This window comes from Coturnix japonica, chromosome 3, assembly GCF_001577835.2.
Source record: "Coturnix japonica isolate 7356 chromosome 3, Coturnix japonica 2.1, whole genome shotgun sequence".
Lineage (NCBI taxonomy): Eukaryota > Metazoa > Chordata > Aves > Galliformes > Phasianidae > Coturnix > Coturnix japonica.
The window spans coordinates 42889241-42912668 of NC_029518.1; the positions used below are offsets into that span (position 1 = coordinate 42889241).

The window sequence follows — 23428 nt, forward strand, 5'->3', positions numbered from 1 at the left end:
GATAACTGCCCTCATCATCTGAGTCTGTATTACTGTAACTTACACAAGCGCTACTCAGAGAGGTGCATGGAAATGTAACTGGTGTAATTTGGAAAGATGTGTTCCTGATGTAAGTCTGCCTCCTTAGAAAGAATTGTGGAAGAATGTGAAATAGTCTCTTTTAGATGAGTGGCCTAAATTTGTGTATTCGTACAATTTGTAGCGCAGGAAGTGCTGTCACAGTTTTATGCCTAGATCTATGACCGTGATGGGGACAGCAGTTCCACAGCCAGCCCAAAAAGTTGGGGGGGAAAGGAAGAAGGGGAACAAAAGGAATAAAAAGTAAACAATGGCAACAATCTGAAGAGGAAAATAAACTTAGCTTTCTAATTATAATAGCCACATCATGGCTGCTTAGGGCAGTATACACAAGGTTCTATGAGCCCACATTGGGAAAAAGTCTTTAATAGGCTGCTGCATTGTTCAGAGTTGTCCCATGGAAACCTGAGCATCCCTTGCTGTCTAGGTAGACTAGTTCTTAGTTCTGAAGATCTTTTTGGCTGTGTGAAGTCCTGCTGAAAACAGTGCTTTTCTTATGCACAAACACATTCCCTTTCCACAGATGTTCCCATTTCACAACTTTTTTTGGTCCCTCTTCCTTCTCTCCAGCCCAAACAAGCCTGTTTGCTCTGGACCACATTCTGGCTTCCATTTCTATACTCCTTACAGCTATCCAAACGAAAGGTATTATTTAAACTTATAATCATGTTCCACACATTTTTGGTAGGTGTTCCTGTTAAGATCCAAGTGCCAGAAATAAGCTGCTCATGTTTACAGCCGTTCTCCACACAGTAGTCCTGTGTCTCAAGTATGCAAATGGCTTTTTCTCATCTTGGGCTGAGAAGGTCAAAGGCATGTCTTTGCCAGGGCATGATTGCAAAGTGTTGCAAAAGACCATCTTTACTTTGGCTGTATCCTTTCCTTATACGCTGACCAGAAAGAAGTCAATTTTTTCCTGCCAATTTCTGAGCTGTTCCTAACCTCCCAAGGTTATTCTTGTGCTGTGGCTATAGCTGGAGTGGGTATGGCGATTGTAATTTGTGTGGCTGCTTTGTGTGCTGTCATCTGTATCTCCAAACGCAGCTGGAGATGCCTCTGTCTGACCAAACAGGCTCATAGCATTCACATTTATTTTACAAGTTGGAGACTCTCACAGTTGCATGAATTCCACCCCCTGGCTTGGAGAATGAGTGCAGTTACCTAATAACCAAGACCTCTTCCCTGGCATCTGTAGCTGCTAGAATAGGGGGATGGGCTGGAATGTGCAGCTTTGTAATACTGTGTCAGAATCTGAGGTTGTGAAGTACAAACTGTCATTGAATGTTTTTTGGTTTGGTTGGTTTTTGTTGGTTTGTTTGGCTTCTTCTAAAACTCTTATTCTGCATGGAAATTAGAGCAGAAAGAATGTACACCAAGGATCTAGGTGCATACCCAGGTTCACAGAACCTTTGTTACTAGCAAAGGCAGTTATTCCTCCTGTCCTGGTAGTTTCTGTTTTACTGTAGTTGTTATTCAAATATGAATGTATTCTTATTTAATTTTACTGCCAGTGAAGCTTGCTGACAAAACATTTTTCTCCTTATACTTTTAGATGTCAAATACAAAGGACTCTGGCAGCGTGTTAAGCTAACTGATGTGCAGTGACCGATAAATCTCAGCTTCATAATAAGTGTATCAGATCATTCCAGCTTTTCTTTGTAGTCACTCCATTAACATGAATCTCGATGGATTCCTTTGGTATTCACATGCATATCAGAACTAATTCTCTGGGCATTCCAGGGTAATTCATCTGTTACCCTCTGTTTTATGACGCCAAGAAATGTTGTATGCATACATTATAAGATGGAAATTTATGAGCGTTGTTTGACTACCAAAGCTAGAAATCTGAGATAACTTCAGTTTTCATTAAAGTGTTTTATTAAGCAGTAATTTTAGGTTCGCCCCTTCAGAATTAGTGGGTCATTTTGCTTTTCTGAGTCACGCTGTTTCTGAAAATGCCTCAAAAAGTAGCAGAGTTTGAGGAGAAACATGTTGTTGCTTCTTACAAATATTTCAGGAATGGTGTTTGTAATGAATATTTCTGCTGCTTGCAATTTTTTTTTTTTTTCTCCAGAGAAGATCAGTGGGATTACATATCTTGGACGTTGCAGTTTGTGTGGCAATAAACACAAGTGGTGTACAATGGTTTTCATGGCAGGGCTTTAATAACTGTTACATTTGTAGTAAAAGAACAAGAAGAACTGTCATGAAGTCTTCTTTTTTCCAACATTACTGACCTAAAGCACTGAAGAGCACATCATGGGTGCTGTATTACAGTTATATCGTTAAGAATATATCTGAAAGCTATGCCATTCTTTGTTAGGATCACATAAGCTAATTCAAATATAGGACTGCCCCTGTGTCAAAGTGGGACATAGTGGTGCATAGCTGAAGGCTTACTTTTAAGTTACACTGGCTTGTTAGTTTTGGTATCAAATGGCTGTATGCTGTTTTCATAGCTGTGAAACTGGAGTGTTGATTCAAATTTGTTTTTGTAACAGAACCAAGCCCACACTGTCTGGCTGTGTATAAGGAAGAATAGAAATAAGCAAACAAATGAGTTTTGACTGTTATTTCTATTACTTTAAAAATCCTTTAGGTTTTGGCTTGCAAAGGAAATTATGAAAATTAACATCAACTTTTATTCTTTATGCATCAGGGTGAAATCTCCTTTAAGTATTGTTATGAATGCTTTTATTGTCTTATTAATCAGGGAATCTTTAGAATGTTTTGGACAATTCCTGTGACTATCTTTGCCACCTTTGCCTTGCAAGGGAGATGAATGAGTTTTTAAGCTGGGTGCTAATGTTCTGCATGTGGGTATTTTTCTCTCTGTTCAACTCAGGAACAGACTTGGAATACAAAGCACACTGGCAGTGTCTGTGTGAGGGAGTTTGGAGCTGCTTGGAGAAGCTTTCAATTCAAGGCATTGACAAGCAAGAATCTAGAGTTCAAAAGTCATCTGCTGATTTCTTGTATCTCCAGTCTGACATCACCAGATGTCTCATGTAGGTCCTCTCAGCTGTCAGCAGCGCAGGAGGAAAATGAAGAAAAATGAAGCTTTATTTTCTTTAGTTATGCATGCTTTCAGTAGTACTTAAATAATAGAAGTGGATGATGGAGGTAATCATACGCATTTAACACACCATGTGTGAGGAAAAAATGAGGTAAATCAGATACATAATTGTACAGTTATGGCATTATTTTTGTGTGTGACGTGAATGGATGCTGCTTGGTATGAAATACTTGCTGTCTTTGGCTTCAGTTGACTTGTGGATCTGTTTTTCCTTCTGACAAAAGCAGTGCTTTTGGGATAATCCTCCATGTAAACTCAGAAAAGCTCTTTGCTACAGAGGAAAAAGTAGATTAATCAGGGTCTTCCACTACAACCTCCTGGAAAGCAGAGATGTAAATACAAATGTTTACACTTTTGGCATCGTATTTTCATAGAATCATAGAATGGCCTGGGTTGAAAAGAACCACAATGATCATGTAGTTTCAACCTTCCTGCTATGTGCAGGATCATCAGCCACCAGACCAGGCTGCCCAGAGCCACATCCAGCCTGGCCTTGAATGCCTACAGGGATGGGGCATCCACAAGCTCCTTGGGCAACCCGTTCCAGTGCGTCACCAGCCTCTGAGTGAAAAACTTCCTCCTAAGATCCAACCTAAACTTTCCCTGTCTGAATTTAAAGCCATTCCCCCTTGTCCTATCACTGCCCACCCTTGTAAACAATTGTAGCCCCTCCTGTTCATACATTCCTTTCAAGTATTGGAAGGACACAGTGAGGTCTTCTTGGGGCCTTCTCCAAGCAATTTCTATCCCATCATCTGTTCGGTGTGTTGTCTTTCACATGGAACTTGTCTTTTTTGGAGTGTTGTTATTTTGTTGCCAAGAATTGTGTTTGGAGCTTAGCCCCTCACTTGTGTCCTGTGCCTTGATTGAAGTGCTCTCAGTTTCTCCTGGCTTAGTGGCTCTGGTGTTCTTTGTCACTTCTCAGTTGGCTGTTCTTTACCATCATGTGATCAGCTGCAATGGCACAGCCTTTCGTCTGTGGAGTTTAATTGGGAAGCTGTCACCAAGCTCATTTTCCTTTAGAGATTGTCACAAAGCTTTAGACTTCTGGAGACCTCCTTTGCAGAAATCTCCATGAATCTTATGCCAAAATATGTGAAAAGAGAGTATTTGCAAAGCTTTCTTTGATCCTTTGTGCGTTGCAGGCTGCTGTCTTATCCAGTCTTAACTCCACTTGTGGTAGTGCTGACTTAGCTAAACAGAAGCTCACCTGATATATTTGGATTTGGAGTACATTACTCAATTTCAGAGTCATTACTGTAACTTTTTAAAGTAGCAACTGCTGTGCTGTATAAACATTAACTACACACATGTATTCCCCAGTAAATTTACTACATGAAATTTAAATGTGTCCAGAGTTCAGGAAGGAGACAGGCTGACAAAGTCACAGTGTGCTGGGATGGAATGGCTGGGAATAGGGTTTCATGTCATCTCTTTTGTAACTCATGCAGGTTTTTGTGTTGCCTGCAACAGTGAGCAATTGAAGGTTATGTCTGTGGGCTACTTTTCCTGTTTGGGGTTTGTTATCCTCCATGGCACAGTGGAGCTGCTTGTCCGTACAGAGCATGCAGACCCTGTGTGTGCATGGCACCAGCACCTGTGTGCTCAGCCAAGGCCATGGTGACCACTGGCAGAGTGTCCCCTGGCTCAGGTGGGTTTGGGAGTCATTTTCTTACCCAGCCTATTTGGAAATGACAGCTTGGGAGGAAAGGTAGCTGGAGAATGTGTGTGGTTGCTGCCCATTGCTCCTGAGGCAAGGAAGGCTGCAGCGTCTCTCTCTTTCTCAAGGATGCCAGTGTTTTTGTCCCCAGTGGCATGGGAAGGTGTCAGAAGCTGCGTAAAGTCCAAAAGTCCTAGAAGTGAGATCTTCCTGTGCTAAGGAACTCGATCTTGCAACAGCTGAGACTCCCATGTGAGATTATTGGCAGGCTGAGAGGTAGGAAATACAGTAAAAAATGAACAAGCATGTATTGAGAAGTGTGTGTATGTATGTACTTAGCATAGTTATTTTGTTTCTGCTGCTCCAACAAGTGATGCACAGGTTGTTCTCCATCTGTACCATACACACTAGTTTGAAGAAACCACAGATGCTTCTGGGGAACCTTTCTGAGGAATTTTCGATACCTACTGGGCATGTGGAGATGTGCTTTAAAAAAGAAAAGTGTGTTTTGCAAGTCTCAGGTTTGGTAGGCATCCACTTTGAAGTGGGAGTGTTTTGGTTCCAATTACCTGGAGCTGATACTTTGGTAGAACGGACCTGCCTCTCCTGCAGTCTTAACACAGAAAATGGAACTACTTCTTTTCAAATGGCAATAGATTCTGTAAGATGTGGTTTCTGTTTCTGAGGTTTCCTCCTAGCTCATATGTTAACCCTGCAGTGCATCCTAGGCATACTATTAGCATAATTATTTTTAAATGCTTTCTTAATTGCTTAGCGTTTTCTTCATATTGAAGACAATTTCATGTTTGTGTTGCATCTATTTACTGATAGCAACAGTGAAATAATGCTGCGGAATATTGGTAATCACCCAGAATGTATACACAAAGGTTGTTATCTTTTGAAGAGTGTAAACAATAACATATGCCTTTTTGAAGAATGTATACAATAACACTTGCTCTTACGTAAGTTAGACAACAAGAGAGACAGAAGTATTCCATTCCTTGTTTTGGGTTTAGTTAACTGTATGCTTACTGTACCTAAAATTGTTAGTCCACCCTGCCCCCTCTGAAGTTTACAAACATTTCTAATGCCAAGCATAAAATCCAGCCTTCCCCCTCCCCCCATCCCCTTTAATTATCCAACATTTTAAAAGACTGAATTAATAGGTGACTACAATTAGGACCTGGCTATTGCCGTTTTGTTAATGGGGTGGCAATCTTGCCTAGCAGAGCAGAGATTTGGACCTAAGTGAAGCCTGTTTCCATCTCCAGAGCATCTTAAAAGACCTACTGGCAGGGTGTCTCTGTGGGTGTTATAAACTCTCCTGTTCAAGTCATTTGGCTGGAATTGCTTGCAGTCTTGCTGATTGTGCTTATAAGCAATAAGTTTTAATGTTTGAAATTGCTGTTAATGATTGTCAAGGAAAGCAGGGCTACTCCCAGTAAATAAGGTTGGTGGAACATATGTAATGACTGGCAATGAAGTGAGCAGGCAGCTGGTTGGAGAACCAGATGGAATATGGCTGTCTGTGGGTGGGAGTGCACTGAGGCAGATTGTGCCCAGGAATAGTACTGTGCCCTGCTGTCCCTGCTGCTTCTGGCTGTGCAGGAATTAGCAGAGACCCATGTGCTCCTGAGGAGCTGCTGTGACACCACAACTCATTGGAAGGATGATCTGTGAGCTGCGTGCCGCCCATGCTGCAGGGATGTGATTCCATCGGGGTTGTGCTGTTACTTTTAAACCTGATTTTTAAGTTGATTAACTTCTCCTTTTTTTCCTTTCCTGTCTCCACTACAGGATGGCTCACTGGGAAACATTGATGACCTTGCACAGCAGTATGCAGATTATTACAACACCTGCTTCACGGATGTGTGTGAGAGGATGGAAGAGCTGCGCAAACGGAGGGTTTCCCAAGACCTTGATGTGGTATGTAGAGAGGTTATTACTTCATTAACAATGTTTGCCATTCGTGACCCAAAAGAGTCACCATTATTTCAGTTTGATGAGTTGAAAGTTACTTTCCTGTTCAGGGAAGTAACAATATGTGATTGCATTTGCACACACAAGTGCTTCAGCAGCCTCAATTTAACACTTGGAAATTAACTGTTCATTTATTTATTTATTTAGCCTCTCTGGGCATCCTGTTCCACTTCTTCACTGTCTTCATAATAAATCTTTTTTCCTTCTGATAATTCTGTTGAATACCCTCTCATATCTTTTTACGCTTGTTGTCTCACATTGTTGTTCCATACACCACTGTGAGGAACTGGGCACCACTTTTTTGATAGCCTCTCCATAGCTACCAATGGGCTACAGGTTGGTCTTCTCAAAGCTGTCGTTTTGTTGTTGCTTTTTTTCCAAGCTGAATCTCCCAGGTCTCATAGCATCTTCTTGCAGGGCAAGGGTTCAAAACCCTGAAAACACATTGACCCTGGTCTGAGGTCATTCAATTACTTTGTCAGTTCTTTGACCCCTTTCTAGCACACCTGAAGGTGGTGTTCCAAGCATGGCCTGACAGGTGCCAAGTAAAAGTGCATAATGTCTTCCATCTTCTGGCTGCACTGCTGTTGGTGCTGTTCTGCAAGATTCTCTGTCCCGTTTCTGCAGAACAATCTGACCCAGTCAGTCCCCAGTCTGTTTTGGTGTATTGGCCCACTCTTCAGGAGCAGGGCATTGCGGTTGTCATGTTGAGTTTCATGAGGTTCCGGTCAGGCCACCCTGCCCTTAAGTGTATTGAATGTAGCTCAAGGATTGCATCATCTACAACCTTGATGATGGTGCCATCTATTTCCTCTTCAGATTTTTAATGGAACAGGCTCCAAAGCACTGCTCTGCTTATAACTGGCCTTAAGTTACAGCACACTCTCAATTACATTACCCTTAAAGCCTAACCTGCTGTTTTTTCACCCATTTAGTGGCACATTCTCTGGGGAGTCCCACTTTCTCTAAACCTTTTATTGGGTCATCTCCTTAATGCATTTTTGTTGCTTTAATGGAGGAACCTTTTCATGAGGTGTGTCACAAAAACATGCTTCTGGCTTGTTCGATAATTTCTATTTCCATGATGTTCTGTTACATCTATAAATATTTACCACTGCATAGGATGTATGTGCATGTCTGTATTGTGCATATGTGTATTACTGATAATTGTGTTTCTTTCATTTTAAACTTTTTCTTTAGTTTTTGTGATGTTCATAAAAATCTATTGTAACAAAGAGAAAAGAGATTTTAGGTCTGAATTGGTCTTCTTTGTTAAGTTCATGTTTCCCAACTGTATGTGTTTCACTTGCAGTTCTGTAGATATTTCCTAGAAAAACTTGTCTGACTCCAAGCAGATTACTGAAGGAATTCTTCATTAAACCATTCCTGGTTTTGCTGCATTGGTAATTTTTACATATCACACACAGAAACTCAGAACCAAATTTTCTAGTTATTGAAGATCCTGTAAATTGTGAAGCTGATGACCTAATTGTTCCTAGTGGTTTTGCTTTGAAACACTGTGGTGTTTCTGTTCTGAAATGATTTTTATAAGGAATAGGTTTGTATGCTGTTGTTTAGTGCATTACTTCTTACTTGAACATCTCAAGCTGTAAATGTCATATTCCATCTTGTTTTTTTGGGAAAGCATGGTATAATTAGTACGTCTACTGACATGCAGTTCTGTGGCAGAGCCAGCCTGGGATCTGATCAGACTTCTGCAGTTCCTCTACAGAATCAAATCCTTTAAGAGGAATATGAGAGCTGAAGATGCATAGTTGTGTTTTCTGCCTTTGTTTCCCCAGATCCTGGTAGATCCCCTGATTCAGAGTATGTTTTCCTCCCATTCTCTAGCAGCTGCACCTGATTATGTGGTTTACTTTAAGGATACTTCTTCTCTTCTTGGGATTCCATTTTGACAGCTGAGGGGCTACCAGAACTCCTACTGACTTCAGTTATACAAACTGGCTGCAGGGTCAAGGCAGAGAGTTAGCTCAGCCCCACTCCAGTTTGAAAGATTCTTCTTTATTTTTAAAGGAAAGGGAGGAAGGAAATCAAGTGTCTTTTATAAATCTGTTCTTACCAAGAAGTTCCAACAGTTAAACAAAAGATGATTTCAGGAAATCCCTTTGTAGATGGACCCTTCCGTGTGTAGCAGCTGGCAGCAGAGAACTGTGGTTCATGTGCAAGCCTCCACATACCTGGTATGTTAGGGAGCTGTTGCCAGCCATGAAACTCCCTCTCCCGGCACTTGGGCTCTTGGAAGGAAGCCCCTGTCCTATAATATGAGGCATGTGAGTAATGAGGCACACTTTGTGGCAGGAGAGGACTCCCTTCCATTTGGACAGATGGGCCTAATTTGGCTGCCTTCTCTTCCAAAGCTGCAGAAGCCAGTCTGGGGAAAGCCATCTGAGCTTAATTAACTCACATCAAAGGTGCAGAGTTTCATGCTGGTTTAAATAGAGGCAAGCTAACCCAAGACAGACCAGTGAGTCATTCACTAGCTCATTCTGTTCAAGAGAAAGCGTAGACAGAGAAAATGGTTGTTTGAAAAGACATTCTATAGACTCCTCTTCAGTGGCTCCCATATTCAGCTTGCTCACTGTAGTAGTCTGGTGATGACATTTGAACTTCTAATTTTCAGTTGCAATACCTTCTCTCAGACTTAACTTAGTACTCAGTTTTTGCTACATCCATCACCAGCATTATCCAGTTTGTGGACATCAGATAGCCATTGTGCTGATAACAGATGACATCATAGATATTAGCTCAATTCCACAGCATCCAAATAGCACAGACTGCAGCTGAAGCTTGCTGTCACCAGTACGTGGTCAGGTATGATGTGACAGGTACACTGGGAGCAGGGTATGGACTTCTTGACTGGCATGTATTTTCACTGTGATAGAATATACCTACTTATAATCTGCTTTGGAATGGGGACCTGATTTAAACAGAAGAGCTGCTGAAGTGTCCTCTAAAGTGGTAATGTGAAGGACAGAACAGATGATTCATTTTTTGTGATACCTTTTCTCTCTGTGCAGCTTGAGGAAAGGTAGTGTATTTAGAGAGGTTTGGAATTGTGAATAAAGTTGGGAGAAATGCCAAGTTCACACAGCTTATCCTGTTAGCAAGTGTGTGAAGTCAGAAAATGATCATGCACTGATATTATTGGTCTAGCCTGGCTTCCTGCTGCTATTCACTGCCCTCCTCACAGGGATGAGCAGGGACCCTGCTTAGCTCGGTGGCCTCTTCCCTGTAGTGGGGACATGCCAGAGCTGCAGGTGGGCAACACTTCTACCCTTTTTCCCCCCACTGATGGTCTTTATCCAAGCACTTGTGCAGAGAAAAGCTGATGCACGTGTAGTACTAGCACTGATTCTCAGGGTTCTGCCAGAGTGCAGGCTATTGACTGAAAAGGTGCGCCATAGAGCAAGTCCAAGCCTTGGACTGAGGTGAGGAACCAGGGAACAGGAGTCTCTGTTGACAAGCTCTCTCAACGCTACAGATGCTTTGTGTAAAAAAATTTGTTGGTATTGGCATACACCCTTAGATTTTAAAGCAGGGTAAGTGATAAACGCTGGAGAACACAGTTAGGTTTACTGAGTGCTCTGGGAATGAAGCAGAGTGGGTCACCAAGGGGCTGAGCGTGGTGCAGAAGTGCCCATCAAGGCTGCGTCCAGAGGAATGGAGCAGTAACAATGAAGTGCCTGAGCTGGCAGCATCTTACCAGGGACAGGCACTCAGTACTGGCTCGCTCAGAGTTGCCCTTTGTGGCTTGTTCTCTGAAAGGACAGAAATATGAACTGTTTATTGCTGCTTCTGTGTACTTTGAAAACAGTTTTAGCTGTTTGAGAGTAAGTGTTGATATCTTCATTGTGTATTGTATTTTCTAATCAGCTCTCCAGCCTTCCCTATCAGACCATGGCCATTTCTGTCTGGATATCCTGCTCTCGTGATGTTGAATTAAAAAAGAAAAATCACTTGATGAAATTGTTTGGGAGAGCAGCATATCTTTCAGTGGAACCGCAGCTGCAGATGGAGCTAAACAGAGGTTATTTTTCCAAATAGCAGTGCTGTCAGGGATTGTTAGTTGTCCCTAACCACGATAGGTGCTTTTTGCACTTTGGAATTTTGCCTCTGTTTTTGTAATGGAGAATGTGCTTGGGTTTGGACATAAATGTTTGTGAACAGCATGGGAGTTGCCCACATTTCCTAGCATTTGGCCTATTCCTGTGCACCGTGTGTTTTTTTGGCTGCGGTTAGAGTAGACAGAACAAATTTTCAGGGCCATAATGGATGTATCACTGGTAATATTCAGCTGGAGATCTGCTAGAATGCAGTTACGGCCAGAAAAGTGACTCCATGAGGATGACACCTTGTTACTGCTCCTCTCTGCTTCCTTTGTGTCTTTGGGATCATATCTGCCTGGCTCGCTGTCAAAACCAGGTTTGCCCTGCCCGTCAGCAGGGCAGGACATATTGATGTAGCTGTGAAAAAGCAAACTGCATTCTGTTGTCTCATCCATCACTGACAGCGGCCAGTTAACTGCTGCTGCCAAGGCCTGCATTGTCGCTGGTGATCCCAAAGTCAAAGAGCAGCCTGAGGCTTCCTGATGGATTCTGACAGCTACGACTGTGGCATTGGGAAGTTGCACTTATCTTTTGACTTGTAAATTACATAAATTTGAAATGAATGTCATTGTGAAGTGACAAGAGACACAATTTACCTCTTTTTCTTTTTTTTTTTTTTCGTCTGCATAGATTTAGTTCATTGCCTTACACAGAAAGGGAACTGTTCAGAATCTCTCTGTCTACGTGATGGTATAGTGTCTCTATCTGAGAAATAGGCTTTGGTTGGCTGTAAAACCTGGCTTTATGAATCTGCATATATACTGATGCACAGTCAGAAAATAGAAACGAACATAAAACCAGGGCACAATTCCTGCCTTGCTGCCCACATGTGTAAGTGTGTAGGCCTCATGCTTTGCTGCTCTTGATTTTTGGAAGGTGCTCAGCAGCCAGTTGTTTGATGACAAATGGGGTTGACAGTGCAGATTATATCATCGTATAAATGTCCAACAAAGCAGAGTAGAGGGAAAGTGGCACAAACAGATTAATTAGTAGTTAGAGTGACAGAGTAATTAATCTTCAGGCTTTTTAGAGGTGAAGTTGCTTGATACTGTGTTAACTGGTTGGGGGTATCACAAAACCACTGGAGAAACTCAGCCAACCTTCACTGAAGCGGACTGAAGTAACCAGAGCTGCTGCAGTCACTGATTGATTGATGAGCGTTTAAGAAATCTCTGGGGGAGTTGGCCAGTCAAGTTGGAGTTAATGAATATCTTTGTGGAATCTGCCTGTGCCTGCACTAGAGATGGCTCTCGCCACTTACCCTGTTCTTTGTGCTTTACATGCATTAAAATCTCCAAGACTGAAATACTCCGTTTATCTGCCCCCAAGAAATTATCAGCTCTGCTTTGCAAATGCAGTGTTGGGTGCTTTTACCTTTGTCCTAAGAGGACACCTCTATCTTGCTGGAGCAGAATCCCACTGTTTTGTTTTGTCTTGCTGGCTGCATGAGGCCCTCCAAAATATAAACAACATCTGAGTTGGATTAGAAAGGTATCCACAGCACAAAAAGAGAACTGGAGAGCACACTGATAAGGCTTCTTAAATTTTGGAGAGTTTCCAGGCCTTACCAGTTAGATACATGAAAGAAAAAGAAATAGTAAAAGATGTGGACTTCTAAGCAACTTTCTTCCTCCGGTATAGGTTGAAGTAGGACTTTTTCCTTAACTGTAAGGTGCATAAAGTAGATTTACATATGTAGGAGATACATAATAGAGATTTACTGTGTTTGCCATCTCAGTATTTTAGGGTTTATATAAATAAGTTAAATTGATTATATTTTTTCATTGTAAATGGAGCTTTTCAAAGGTAGACACAATGGAAATTGTGGAACAGGCAGGCTATTTTTAGTGTCTCATGTATCACACATCAGGACAGCAAAGGCATTTAAATACAGAGCTAGCATTAAGCATGAACATAAAGCAAGGCTTGTTTCACACACAGCAAAGTGAATGCAGTTCTCAGCAGTCTGTTGTCTACTTAGTACTCTCAAACTTAGTTAAAAAAAGAAATCTCCACTCTCTGTAAGCTAATGATTTCCTGCAGTCTCGCCACTGTTTCTGTTGGAAGCCCGTTTATGAATAATCTCTTAAGCAATATCTGTCTGTCCAAAGCCAAAGTGTAGAGGCTGGAGACCCAGCAGATTGTGCAGTTATGGTGTTTTGAGTCACCTTTATCTTCCTTTAGTGCACACAGAGGACTTTCTGGAGCAGGATCTTCAGTTCAGCACTGCTGATCTTCAGAATATTTGTATTTTTGGCAGTGTCAGTGTTCTGTGGTGAGCAGTTTGTCAAAGTTGTTCTTTCTTTCTGAATTGATATTACTGTTATATAAAAAAAATCAAAAAACAAAAACACACTGTGTTATAAGTAGAAGAGGTAACTTACTTCGAGTAGTCTAACTGGTAACTTTGGAGGGGATAAATTCTCCTTTAGTGTTATAAATGCTTTTGCACGCGCGTTCTCAATCATTGCATCATCTGTAGTGATTGTCCTGTCCCTTTGCATTTAGCAGGTCTTTTAGTTTGAACTTAAGATCAATTGAACATACTCTAACTGTGCTTTTCTTTTATGCTAAACACGCTACATATCAGCTGGAACTGTCAGACAAGATTTGTATTAACTCGGTGATTTAATCTCATTGGAGCCTGAGGACTTCGCGGTTTGGGGTGGGGGGGGGATGGGAGGAATTGCTTGACTAACATCAGCTCCCTTTAGAGTATTTTGTTTTTCTTTTCTCCCTTCTAAACTTAAGAGAGGACCACAGAAATGGAAGTGCAGAGAGCTGTGCTATCTGGATCATTAGGTAGGTTTCATTGTAACGGTGAAAGTTATTAAAAAGAGGAAAGTGAGCAAATGAAATTGTCATATAAGAAGATACGCAAGTTTTCATGCATTGCTAGAATTCCCAACTACCTGAGTGGTATTACAGTAAGAAGGACCAGGCCATTGAGTCTTGGGGAGTGAAGATCTAGGATGTTGTGAACACACTTAACAGCTTTTCTAGATTTTCCAGGCAATCTCGAGTCTGTTTAGCAGGCAATTGTTTCTTGTGTTTTAGCAAATCTTGGGACAATGCTGATCGCTAACTATAAACGCTGGTGTGACCTGTGTGAAGATAAGGGCAGACAGAAATAAAATGGCAGCCAACACTGATTTAAGATACACATGGGATCGTTAATCTCTTGAAGATTTTTTTTAGTCCTTTGTTCAAAATAGCTATCTTCAGGTACCTGTTTTGATAATTCTGTTGGATTAAATAGAGACTTTTAGGGAAAATATTGGTACTGTGTCAGACGAGTAATAGACTTTTGTAACATGATAGCAGCTAAACCAACAGAAAAATTAACCCGGAAAGAAGAAATATATAGTTTACTCTTATTTGTCTTTGTGTAGTTTAGCTCTGGCTCACCAGGCAGTTTCTGTGATCCTTCCTTCTGTCCTCCAACCAGTCCATCTGTATATGCTGAGGAAGACAGCAGCTTCAGATGTCAAAGTATTGCTGTGCCAGCTTCCACTATTCCTGCATCTTTGGGTAGAGGAATGGCACTACTGGTTGTCAAGGAATAGTGAAGGATATTGCTCACGACAGAAGTCTTGAAGTTAGTGAAGCATCCAAAAAATTATGCTTGTAAAAACCATAACAGACTTACAGGTTATTGGGGAAAACAGGCAAATCAAAATCAGGAATAAATCAAGATCATATTCCAGGGGGAATGAGAAACACCTCATGAGTATTTGCACACATCTGGATGTACTTTGGAAAGTCTGTTTCTTTGCAGCAGAAGGACACTGCCAGCAAAGATGCCCAGAGCAAAGCAGACTTCCATCTGCAAACTCAAAAGGTTTGGTTTCTTTTTTTTTTGCCAGTCTGGCCCTGATCTTCATGATGTAGATTCTGCTGCTGCACAGTTCTCCTTTTGATCTCCCTATGCTTTATCTTTTTTCAGTGTAGTGCAGGGTTTCCTGTTTCAGCAGCATTGCCTGAAGCACACAGAGAAATGTTCCATTTCAAACAAGACAGTCTGTGAATTCTGTGTTTGAAGGAGAATGTGAGCATTTTGAAGATATGTGATTTGGTGACTGATGAGTCTGCTTTCCACAAATAACAAAAGGGATGAGTTTAAGATGGAAGCCCCACTTCCCAGCTCCTGTTTTCCAGATCCCTCTTTATTTATATTTCTAAGTTTTCCCCCACTGTTTAGATAGCAGCTGTAGCTTGCATAAGGAAACAAGGTAATCTGGGATTTCTGTATCTGGATTCTCCTTGAATCTTAAGTCATTTTTGAATGTACAAGCAAATTGTATAATAGCCACTCAGTAGTAATTGAAAGTAATAATCTTGTTTTGATATACATATGAAAACGAGCGGTTAATACCTTGAAACAGGATTCATTTTCAGTATCTTATCAGAAGGATGAATTTCTTATATTGCTGGGCATGATAAACAAAATCAGTCATGGATTAGAAACTAATTAAAGAAGAAAGACTTGAAATTATTAACAGAATTTGGATTGCATAAGATCCTTATGAGACACATGGTGGTAATTTTCATAGAAAAGAATCACAGAGTAGCTTGAGTGGGAAGGGACCTTAAAGATCATTAAGTTCCAAACCCCAGTGGTGGGCTGGGTTGCCACCCACTAGATCAGATATAGTTTTCATTTACATCTGTGTCTCTTGCCTGTTGCTGTTGAAGCTCCTGATGAGACGATAGTTGTAATCACTAAGTTTAACCTCTACGTGAAAAAAATGGCAATATTGTTGTGTAAGCACGTTCGCTGAAGGATGTGCAGAAAGCAGCGTTTGCAGGAAAAATGACTTATGAAAGCAGTGGATACAACTGGAAAAACAGACAAGCTTTTCATGCCACCAAGATTAATTAAGCAGGTAAAAAAGGTAGCAAAAGGAAAAAATATATAAATATATCAAAGCAAATATTAAGCCGTAGTTCAAATCCATTTTGACAGAAAAGGTAGCTTTTAAAGTTAAACAGTGTGAGGCAGTTGCTGGAAGTCACGCCAGTGAGATGTAAGAAGGTAGATGATCACCATCCAATTTGTGCACTGAGCAGTGTATATTTACAACCTTCAGTTGCGAGCCTACACAGAAACTCACAGAACAGTTCTCTGTCTACTCAGCATAGCATTTTCCAACTTCATAGCACTTCAAAAACATTAACTAGTTTTTGTTGTGTCCTTTGAAAGTGATAACTTGAATACTACTAACTCTATTTAGGCCTCTCCTCCTGAGATTCTGTTGCTGATGAAGATTTACCTTTGTAATTCTCTGATTTTTCAACTGTAATGATTAAGTTTTCACCAAAGTTTATAGTAAAGTCAGGGCAGCTTTAGAAGTAATGGCATCTAATCATCCACTGAGTCTAACCTAGAGTAGCTGTAAACAAATAGTGGTCACAAGACCTAAGTAATTAATTAGTACATGGCCAGTGAGTGATGAACCATTAGGATGACCTGCAGCTGAAGCCTGAAGTCCAGCCTGCCATCATACGCTTCTTATTTCTTTGAAGTCAGACATTTCTTAAGATTATGCAAGATCACTGTAATATTTCAGATCTAGCACCTTTCAGATAACATCATTCTTTTTCTCTTTGAGTTATAGAAGAATCTAGCTCTGTTAGTAGCTCACTGTCAGCCATCTATTACATCTGCTATTCTGCCTCTGCTTAAATAAATGTCTGATACATGGAAGGGATCATGCAGAAGTAGAGATCTGTGTTACTTCTGTGTAGAGTAGGTTTACATTTCCTCAAAGGTGCATTGGTTTCACTGGAACATCAGTTGGCTGGAAAGCATGCTGTTTCAGTTAGAACCAAATTAAATAGTTCATTTAGAACACCTGTGGGAAAGTATAAGAAACAAGGGGCATGGTTTGCAAAGTAGTAGGAAGCGCTGGTTTAAGGCAGAGGTGTAGAAAACCAAAGTTCAGTTCTTCTCTTTGCCTGAGGAAACCTGAATTCTGATCTCTTATCTTGGAGTGCTTTTAATATTCCATAGTTGTTTGTATCTTATCTGTCGATCAACACAGTTCGCATATATAAATAGTTCCTGGAGCAGCAATGGGAATACCATCTCTTCCACAAGACTAGTAAATCTTACTTCATATTTTCATTTGCAGTTTAAAAAAATTAAGTTCTTTAAACAAGGCTAAACAGTTTTATTAGGAATGGAGTAGGAACACGAATCTCAGACCAGTGGGTTTTGGCTCGTTTTTTAATGCATGTATGTGTTTTCAGTGCATTACTTCAGAACAATACTGTATAAAGGAGCCAAGATTGCTGACCCTCTAGCGAAATTCAAGTTTATTTTTCTTCACTGCTATTTTTAACTCCATAACTAGTTTGTTTGTTTGTAAAGGAGATGATTACAGGTATGTTATCTCCCTTGATCTCTTTGTTTATGATCAGCCATCCAAGTTAACAGCAAGACTGCAATTTACCTTTCTGCTTGACTGGATGAGCATATTTAGGGGACTTAATAACTTTGTTTTTAATTCTGTTGAACTGAGATGTTCAGCAATACTGGGTTTATTTTGTTCCAGCTTTTGAATAGCAGGTGATAGCTATTAACTTACACCTTTGCTCTCGTAGTCCACATGTGTCTTTTAGCAGTTACCCTCATTTGCCATTAAATTTTAATGTTGATAATCTTCAGAATTTTTTTATACAGTGGAAATGGAAGACATAGTTAAAGATAGAAAATGCTGTTGAAAGCATGTAGGGAAAAATAATTCAGTGTGTTAGAGTTTGGATACGGTAAAGAGTTGTTACAAGAGTGAAGTAGCCATGACTTTTTCTCACTGAAGTTTTAGTCCAAAAGGTGTACAGGAGATTGAAAAGAGAGAAGATGAAGGTAGATATCAGCAGTGCTCATTGAAGCCTCCTCTTGGTGATTTGCTGCTGTTATAGGCTTTGTTGGAATGCGTAGACTGTTCGTGTATGGCCGGAGATGATGTGTGCTGAAAGAAGGAGTCTCAGCTTTGGGACATGAGAAGGTATAGTAAGGAATCCAAATGAGTCTGGAACATGTGACCTAGGAGCTGGACCTCTCACTGAGTTTGTCAGGAGGAAGAAGAGGAAAGATGGGAATTTGTTTTATCAGAAGGGTGAAAAGTGAAATGGTAAAAGTTTAATGAGTAGGTCACTAGAAAATTGGGATAAGATAAAGGAGGTGACGTACCCTTAAGGCTGCAAGAGAAGAAACTGCCACAAAGTCTATCTTTACCGATATGAGAGGTGTACTAGCTGTGTTGATTAGGATCCTGTAACAATATAAGGTGGAGGTTTTGAATAACAGTTTTGACCTTTTCCTTTCAAGTGCTGCAGCAGGGGCTCTATGTGCAGCACAGTCAAAGCTCCAATTCCTTCTATGATTGGTTGCTCTGAAATTTTGCTGGCTCCAAAATGAAGTGAATGAGAAGGGAGAAATGAATGAATTTGAAAACAGAGGCATGCAAAGTTTGATCTGCTTCTCCATAGACTTTTGTATATTGAAAGTCTTTAGAAAACAAAAGCTGAGGTTAGTTGTACCTTAGTCTAGCTTCACAAAATAAGAAGAGTCTGTTATTATTCTTTTAAGATTGAACTGCAGGATTTCTGTAAAAACATAATAAGATTCTAGAATACAAAATGTATTTGCTGCACTGTAGCCACATTTGGAGCAGTGGCAGAACATATACATCTGTAGGATATCTTGTACTTTTAAAAATTACACAAATATAAATGTTTTCTTGACCATAAGTCAGGCAGCCAATGCAAAAGAAAGCAGGATGGCTTTTTGGCTGAATGGGTGATATTGAAAATCTAAGGTCCATAGTGAAGTGTGAGGAGATGGGCTTTTTGCCAAAAGTTGCTTTCAGGGGAAACAGTGAAGTATAGTAGGAAACACCCTTTGTGCTTTCTTTTATGTTTATGCTAAATGGAATAGGAAACAGTTATTCTTGTCTCTAAATAGTGCGAACACCATTGATCTTCTCTGCTTAGTACTGATGACATTGAGACCCTTTTACGTGAAATTACTTAGATTTCTATTATGAGAATTATTTAGTAGTGGCCTTTTTTTGACATGAAGAGGAACACAGTCAGGGCAAGGCATCTCAATTCACTTTCTGAATAGCTTGGCTTAGAACAAGTTAAATACTGTGTTTCGGCCTTTGACATAAATGGCTTCTTTAACACTTCTCTGATGAGTCTCCGGGTACTTTTAGCATTGAAGAATGCTTTATCATTATCTTCGAGGTAGTTGTAGATATTACCTTTAAAGAGATATTTCTAGTTGCACAGCAATAGCTCTTGAACTCTCTTTCAAGTGTGAAAACTTTCCTTAGTGATAATTACAGTGTTTTTCAAACTGTCTACATAGAAGCTTATGGATTTCCTTAAGAAGTTAATATTCTTGAATTTTTTTGTGATGATCTCTAGGATGTTTGTAATTTATTTTCTTTTTAACACCCTTTTCCCTCTACCATTTTATGACCACTGTCCTTTTTCACCTTCTAGCAGACTTGAAAACAGCATAGTGTTTTCTATATGAAATTACAGCAGTTCCCTGAAACCTGGGGCTTAACAATTTCCATCTTAAAACAAAAAAACAAGAAGAAAAACCGCCTGAATTTAATCTTATACAAGACAGGGCCATTCCGTTTCTTAATGCTAATACAATTCATCCTGGTTGGTCTTTGTTGCCTGAGGGATGCCTTGAAAATTACTGGCTTCGTTCACTTGCAGGGAGGAAAAGCTTGTCCAATGAGTAAAACCTAAAGAGTTTGGTGATAATGTTTGCATAATTCCTTTTCTATACGAGCATATATTCTATTTTGACAATGCTTTAGATAATGTAATGTTTGTAACACTGAAGTTCTCACCCCTGAGCTCATAGAATCTTGGATAATTCATACTCCAGATGGAATGATACAAGATGAGATGTCTTGACTCACCTCTTTAGCTGAGGTAAATGGTACATTTCACTTAAGAGCTAATAGAAACACTGAAGGAGGTTGTAAAGCAAAAAGGATGTTTTACATAAATTGGTCTTCAAATCACCTAAAGAGAGGAGTGGAACATCAAATTGGGGTTTTTGGACAATAATTGTGACTCATGAAGTTTTCACATAATTTTGATAGCTCTTTTGTAAGTGGCCTACTAGAAGTTTTAGGGAACCTACTCACTGTTTGTATTTCCAGCTTTGGTTAAGTTTGATAGCTACAGTGAAGGTGTGAAAAAAATCATCTTATCCATAACTAAGGAAGTCGATATTTTGTTTTATTAATTTTGACTGAAATTACTTGGCATGATTGACAGCTGCTTATCTTGGAATCAGTAGCTGCTGTTGCTCATTTGAGGACTGAGGAAGGCTGGCAGGACTGGCACCTGGTTCATTACCTTTAGAACATGCTAAACCCCTTTGAGTAAGAATGTAGAAACCTAAAGAAAGAAATTTCACACACACACACAAAAAGAAATTTCTTGAAGTATAAACCTGCAAATCTTTGTTCACCTTCTGCTACCAGCAGTTTCACACTGATTTGAATGCAGTTATGATGAACGAGATATTCAAAATGGGGGATGTTGTGAACAAGTAACATGATACAAATTTATATTGTTCTACTGATTTTTAAGACTGCTGTTTCCACTGTGTTATAGTGCTGATAAATGGCAGATGAAAGGCTTTGATTACCAGCAGTAGATTTGTCAGCCTCTTTCCCAGGGGGCATGTAGGATAAAATATGCTAGGAAGCTTAGTTATTCCACATTCACATCCCCTCAGTAGTAATTCAGATAGTGCCTCTGTACTAAGAGAAAAGACCCCATCTTTTGCTCACAGTAAGTCTCCTTTTTTTGCCATTGGTTTTCTCAGGGCTGTTCTAAGTTCCCAGCCTGTTCCTCTTTTATCTCTTCCCTTGGCATCTCAGCCTATGTCTTTCTACCTCTCTGATTTTACTCCACCCATGCTTCTTCACTGCACTTCACCTTCTGCACTGTGAGGCAATGGCATAGTTTGCCCAGAGAAGCTGTGGATACCCCATCCATGAAGGTGTTCATAGTCAGGTTGGACTGGGACCCTGGGCAGCCTGATCTCTACTGCGTGGCAGGGGAGTTGATACTCAGTGGGATTTAAGGTCTCTTCCAACAAAAACTATTTTATAATTCTGTGATTCCGTGCATGTTTTCAAAGCTTCACAACCCTTTCTTTCATCAGTATTCAGAATAGAAGAGTCCTTTCAGCACCTTTTCTCCATTCACCCCATCCTGTGGGCTTCACTTTATGCTTTCTTTGAGTGCTTCATGTGACATACTTTTCTTCTACCTTTCTTTGTTCTTTATCCTTCTCATTGTTCCCTCCTCAAGTATGTCATGAAAAGCAGGAGCTTTGTGAGAGCAGCTATGCTAGTCCTGCAAAATAGCAATAGAAGGATTATAAAAGCTCAGAAGTCTATGTAAAGCATGCCCCTGAAGACTGATGAATTGATGGTGCACAAGTAAGATGTCACTTAATACACAAAATAAACGGAATGTTAAGCTACTATATATAGCTTCCCTTCTTTTAGTTTTGAATTAGACATTGCCATAAGCAGTCCGTACCTCAGCCACACCAGATTAAGGTTGCAAATGCCTGCTCTTAGATAACAGTGTCTCTAACTGCAAATGGAGGAGTGGAAGTTCTCTTTGTACTTGTGTGTGAAATGGATAAGCCAGAAGTGAAACACAATTAAAGCAATATCTGTTTTTGTTGTTGCTGTTGTGGTGGTTGAGCATGGGTTACCAAATGTAATCTGCTGCCTCTGTGTCTGTATTTTATAATGTCATATGACATGAAATTCACCTTAGCTTCATCTTCAAGTTTTGAAAAATTACCAGGTGCGTCCTTTGCCTCAAGACAGACTCAGTAATGCTTATTATTCCTGACAGACGTTGATCTGGCCTGTTCTTAAATCTATTCCAACATGTTAATTCCACAGTGTCCCTAAGCAAATTATTCTAGGGTGGGCAGTCCTTAGCACTGAGTATTTTTACTGGTATCTTGCAGACATTTTGCTCTAACTTTTGTTGTCTTTACAGCAACTTTTTGTATTTATGAAGAGCACTTTGTCTTTTTCCCCCTCCTTCACAAGTCAAGCAGTGTTACTTTCTAGCAAGACCATTACTGCTTTTGTTTTTCTGGATTCTGATCTGTTGTGTGTTGTTTTTTTTTTTGAACAGCAGTACCAAAACCTGACCATGATTACATCCAAAGTCTTAGCAGGGCTGAATAGACAGAAAGGGTTGGTAGCACACCATTATCTTGTTTATATTTGGCATTACAACAGTTGTTCTTAATGCAGCAGCGTGACGCTTAGTCTCACACCTGGTTTATGATTCATAGTAATCATAGAATAATGGAATCCTTAGCATTGGAAGGGACCTATGAAGGCCATCTTGTTCAGCTCCCCTGCAATGAACAGGGACAACACAGCTACATCAGGTTGCCCAGGGCCTGAATCTCTGTGCCCTTTTTTCCCCAATCTTTTAGCCATTTAGATGGTCCTCACACTGTGTCTCTTTGTCAGAGGAATTCTGTTTAAATGCAGTAACATTCAGTTCTCTTCACAGACCTGTTACCAAACTAGGCCAGTGAATAATCTGCTTTTTCATCAGTTATTTCCCTGTCAGTATGGGTATGTTGACATGTTTGTTTTTCTAGAAAGAAGCCTTACATGAAAATAACCTTTGTCTGTATAATGAATAATGACAGCACCTTCCAGCCCCTCTGTTCCTTAATAATAGAAGTAGACAACAGTGTCTCTTTGCACCTTTCTTGTTTCATCTACTATCAGAGATCAAGCAGATATTTATCATTCTAATACATGTAAGCATGCATATATGCATATAGACAGATAGGTGACACTTATTTTAGCAAAAACAAACTTTTTGGGGTGGCCATATTTAATAGGGCACCTACATTTATGTACTCTTTCAGGCTTCTTAATTGACGTAGATATTTTTTTCAAGTCTTTTTGAAAAGCACTTTCCACTGTGGGCGTTGTATGAAAGGGTCAGACTTGGAAGTATGAATGACATTGAACAGGTCCAGAGAACCCTCTGCATTTAGATGTGACCTTGCACTAAGATGGGACAGATCTTAACCTGCCTCAGCACTGAGCTAATCTGTAAACTGTTAAGTAACATATTCTAATTGCATTCCATAGATTGATTTGGAATATACTCACTGCATAGAGAAAATATTTGCCATCCTCTCAAATAGGGTCACCTATTTACTTGTATTACCATAACAGTTAGTATTGTGAGGAAACTGTTTTATTCATAATGCCTTCTTTAGCTGCTGTTTATTGATTTTTGTAGTGGAGCCTTCCATAAATTTACTAATAAATTACTTGGTCTTGAACCCCTGACCACCTTATATACTGCTATAGAAAAAAAAAATAAAAAATCAGGAGATCAACTCAAGTAATAACATGACTGCAGTACAGCCTTCCTTTCAATAGAGCCAAGCTG

General features: G+C 40.1%; 1 protein-coding gene across 2 annotated transcripts in view; it reads left to right on the plus strand.

Moving 5' to 3' along the window:
- SASH1 (SAM and SH3 domain containing 1) overlaps positions 1 to 23428 on the plus strand; it is a 490601-nt gene that overhangs the window by 388444 nt on the left and 78729 nt on the right. For both annotated transcript variants that reach the window (XM_032443944.1, XM_032443945.1), the window contains one exon: positions 6612 to 6740. In XM_032443944.1, coding sequence (XP_032299835.1) covers positions 6612 to 6740 — 129 coding nt within the window. The remainder of the gene's footprint in view (positions 1 to 6611; positions 6741 to 23428) is intronic.